The 3,935-nt window shown below is 50.8% G+C and overlaps 1 protein-coding gene and 1 pseudogene across 1 annotated transcript in view; both read left to right on the forward strand.

Moving 5' to 3' along the window:
• The window catches only part of LOC102498442 (vomeronasal type-2 receptor 116-like), a gene marked incomplete at its 5' end in the record, with an annotated part of 24,433 nt that extends 23,746 nt beyond the window's left edge, over positions 1 to 687 (forward strand). Inside the window, 2 exon segments of the mRNA XM_027766246.1 lie at positions 12 to 571; positions 573 to 687. Of these exon segments, the coding sequence (XP_027622047.1) occupies positions 12 to 571; positions 573 to 687 (675 nt within the window).
• A 175-nt stretch (positions 688 to 862) lies between these two features.
• On the forward strand, positions 863 to 3,362 carry LOC106733131 (zinc finger protein 384 pseudogene; annotated as a pseudogene).
• Positions 3,363 to 3,935: the final 573 nt, after the last annotated feature.

Consider the following 3,935-nt stretch of genomic DNA (forward strand, 5'->3'; position numbering starts at 1 on the left):
CCAACAACCAGCCTCTCAGCTTTATTCTGCTCATCTCCCTCCTGCTATGCTTCCTCTGCTCCTTGCTCTTCATTGGCCATCCTAATGCAGCCACCTGTGTCCTCCAACAAGTCACATTTGGCCTTGTGTTCACTGTGGTTGTTTCCACTGTTTTGGCCAAAACCATTACTGTGATTTTGTCATTCAAAGCCATGAAGCCTGGAAGAACAATGAGGTGCTTGCTGCTCTCAGGAGCTTTTAACTCAATCATTCCCATTTGTTCCCTGATCCAAATGATTATCTGTGGAATCTGGTTGGGAACCTCTCCTCCTTTCATTGACATAGACTCACACTCTGAGTCCAGAAATCTCATCATCGTATGCAACAAGGGCTCAGTCACTGCCTTCTACTGTGTCCTGGGCTACCTGGGCTTCTTGGCTCTGGGGAGCTTCACTGTGGCTTTCCTGGCCAGGAACCTGCCTGACACATTCAATGAAGCCAAGTTCCTCACGTTCAGCATGCTGGTGTTCTGCAGTGTCTGGGTTACATTTGTCCCTGTCTATCACAGCACCAAGGAGAAGTCCATGGTGGCCGTCCTCCAGTGCAGGGGTCCTAGTCTGCATCTTTTTGCCCAAGTGCTACATTATTCTGATAAGGCCTGATGAGAACTCCTGGAAAGCTTTAAAAAATAGAAGGGGTTCCAAATAAAACAGACATTCTAAGGTTTGATCTCATAAGCCTGTATTGCAATTTTAGGATTTGAACCAAAAATGCACTCTGATTTTATATCCTTGTATGATGAAAAAGCTAAAAATGACTTAAATTCATTTTTTAAAACAGTCATTGTGTATACCAATCTTTAACAGTTATTAAGCCTGCAATTATGGGGCCTGCAGGTGTCGTGGTGGTTAAGAGTGCTGCACTCACACATGGCTGACTATAGTTCGAGTCCCAGACCTGTTATCCTCTTTCTCACTTTCCTTATCTCACTCTGTCCCTATGTAGTCAAATTTCAATAAATAAATAAAGTTAAATAAAATAATTATTAAAAAATATTGCAATTAGTAATGGCATCTGAACTTAATGATCATTTTTACATTATAGGTATTGATTAATTACTAAATTTTATTAACTATTATTTGTTGTGGTCTCCTAGAAAGCTTTTTACTTTTGTGTAGTTCAGAAATAATGTGTTTATTTCAGGGGAGGAATGGGGGGTTAGGGGGCGAGTGCCTCTCTGGTGGGTGGCAGAGTTCAGCTCCCTGGAGGGGAAGGAGGGACATCCCAAGGAAGGGTCTTTGAAGAAGGGGGGGGGGCCGACATCCAGAAAAGGCTTCTAGCTACTGTCTCAGGAGAGGGAAGGTTTTGGGGGACCAGCTGGGGTCTCCAGTAGATAGACCACAGTGCAGGCTGAGGGAGGTACTTCTTAGCACAAGGGTACTTCTTGGGTAGGCAGGGGGCGAAGTCCTCGCAGAAGTGGGGGAAGGCTAGAGGAAGTGGCTGGGCCTGAACTGGCACTGTGCCCAACCCGAGGTCTTCTGCATCCCCCCAGCACTCAGCTTTGCCTTCGGAAGCCGCTCCTCACGGGCAGGGACCCTCCACCTTGTCCAGCTCTTCTGTTCCCAGAGCCCTGATTACCTGTGGCCTGGGAGCCAGAGCCAGTGTTCTCAGGACAGATCAAGAACACAATGTTCATCAACAAGATGAAGGATCAGCTGCTGCCTAAGAAGGGCTGTGGGTTGGCCCCACCGCACTACCCCACCTTGCTGATGGTGCCTGCCTCAGTGTCCCTGCCCTCGGGCATCAGTATGGACATGGAGTCCAAGCCGGACCAGCTCACCCCTCACAGCCAGGCATCTGTCACCCAGAACATCACTGTGGTCCCCATGCCATCGACAGGACTGATGACTGCTGGTCCGGGTTTGGTCATCACGTCCCCCTCAGGCTCTCTGGTGACCCCAGCCTCCTCAGCTCAGATCTTTCCCCATTTCTGCTCCCATGGTTGTCTCCACTCTCCCCCAGGCTTACAAGCCCTGCAGGTGGTCCCTGACCTCTCCAAGAAGGTCGCATCCACCCTGACAGAGGAGGTGGTGGAGGTGGCAGTGTGGCCCCTAAGCCCCCCGGGGCAGGAAGAAGAAGCGGATACTGGAATCGGGGCTGCCTGAAATGAATGACCCCTATGTCCTCTCCCCTGAGGATGACGAGGACCATCAGAAAGATGGCAAGACCTACAGGTGCCGGATGTGCTCCCTGACATTCTACTCAAAGTCGGAGATGCAGATCCACTCCAAGTCGCACACCGAGACCAAGACCCACAAGTGCCTGCACTGCTCCAAGACCTTCACCAACAGCTCCTACCTGGCCCAGCACATCTGTATCCACTCGGGGACCAAGCCCTACAGTTGTAACTTCTGTAAGAAGGCCTTCCGCCAGCTCTCCCACCTCCATCAGCACACCCGAATCCACACTGGTGACAGGCTGTACAAATGTGCACACCCCAGCTTTGAGAAGGCCTTCACACAACTCTCTAACCTGCAGTCCCACAGAAGGCAGCATAACAAAGATAAACCCTTTAAGTTCCACAATTGTCATTGGGCATACACAGACACAGCTCGCTAGAGTTGCACCTGTCCACACACACGGTGAAGCATGCCAAGGTGTACACCTGCACCATCTGCAGTCGGGTGTACACGTCGGAAACATACCTTATGAAACACATGCGCAAACACAACCCTCCTGATCTCCAGCAGCAAGTGCAAGCGGCAGCAGCAGCAGTGACCCAGGCCCTGGGCCCAGGCCCAAGCCCAAGCCCAGGCCCAGGCCTCCCAGGCATCGCAGCAGCAGCAGCAGCCGCAGCCGTGCCACCGCCGCCACAACCACCACACTTCCAATCCCCTGGCTCAGCCCCCCCGGGGTGGGGGTGGTGGGGACAGCAACTCCAATCCTCTACCTCAATGTTCCTTTGACCTGACCTCCTATAAGACAGCAGAGCATCATAAGGACATCTGCCTCACTGTCACCACCAGCACTATCCAGGTGGAGCACCTGGCCAGCTCTTAAGAGATCCGGGCTGCTGCCTAGAGGAAGAGGAGAGAGAAGCTCTGATCCCGTCTTTCTCTCAACTCCTCTTGGCGGGAAAAGTCCTTGACAAGTCTTGGCTCTATCTCCTCAGGCCTCAGGCATGGCTTTCCTTCACAAGATACCATCCTTATTTTCAACTCCTCTTCAAAAGGAACATCAGCCCTCTTGATTGGCAAAGGAATACCAAGCTGATGGTGTTATCCAGCAGTCTCCCCTCCCAAGCAAAGCGTTTGTAATTAGGGATTGGTGCTCAAGAGGATTTGCTACAACCTCATAGAAACTTATCCAGTGTGAGCACTTACCCCTTCTTTACTCTTCTCATCTTCAAAAGTTTGGGCTGATCAAAGACGACAGGCTGGCCCTCCCAGATAACAGGGAAGGAAGCCCTGTCCTATTGCCTGCAAAAGAACAGAAGTTTCTCATGTGCTGCAGTCATGAGAGCCATTTTCTTCCCCTATGTGATTTCACTTCACTTCCTAACTGCTGCTGGTGAAAGGAGATGGGGGTGGGGATTAGACCTCCTTTTATTTGTAGGGGCCAAGGGCTGAGATGTGGTCCCTAAGGGGCCAGAGATTCCCAAGGTGGTCAAGAGTGGCTTAGAAGTGTGGGTTGTGGTTTTCCCTTGGAGCCCCTTCCCCCTCTGCCAGCCAATGCTCTGTGCTGTCCCTCCTCCCAGCTCCCAGGAAGCTGTGGGAGCTTTGCATCCTCTATGGAACCGGACACTGGGTCAGGTACTCAAATCATGCTTGACTATGTAGGAGTCCAGTAACAAAACCATTACATCATCTGCTGGTCCTCCATTCCAATCTGAATATCTTTGTTTCTGCCAGCTGGAGTTTCTGCTTTTTGGAGTATCTTGATGTATTAAATTGTGT

The sequence above is a fragment of the Tupaia chinensis genome, unplaced genomic scaffold, assembly GCF_000334495.1.
Source record: "Tupaia chinensis unplaced genomic scaffold, TupChi_1.0 Scaffold141791_1, whole genome shotgun sequence".
Taxonomy (NCBI): domain Eukaryota; kingdom Metazoa; phylum Chordata; class Mammalia; order Scandentia; family Tupaiidae; genus Tupaia; species Tupaia belangeri.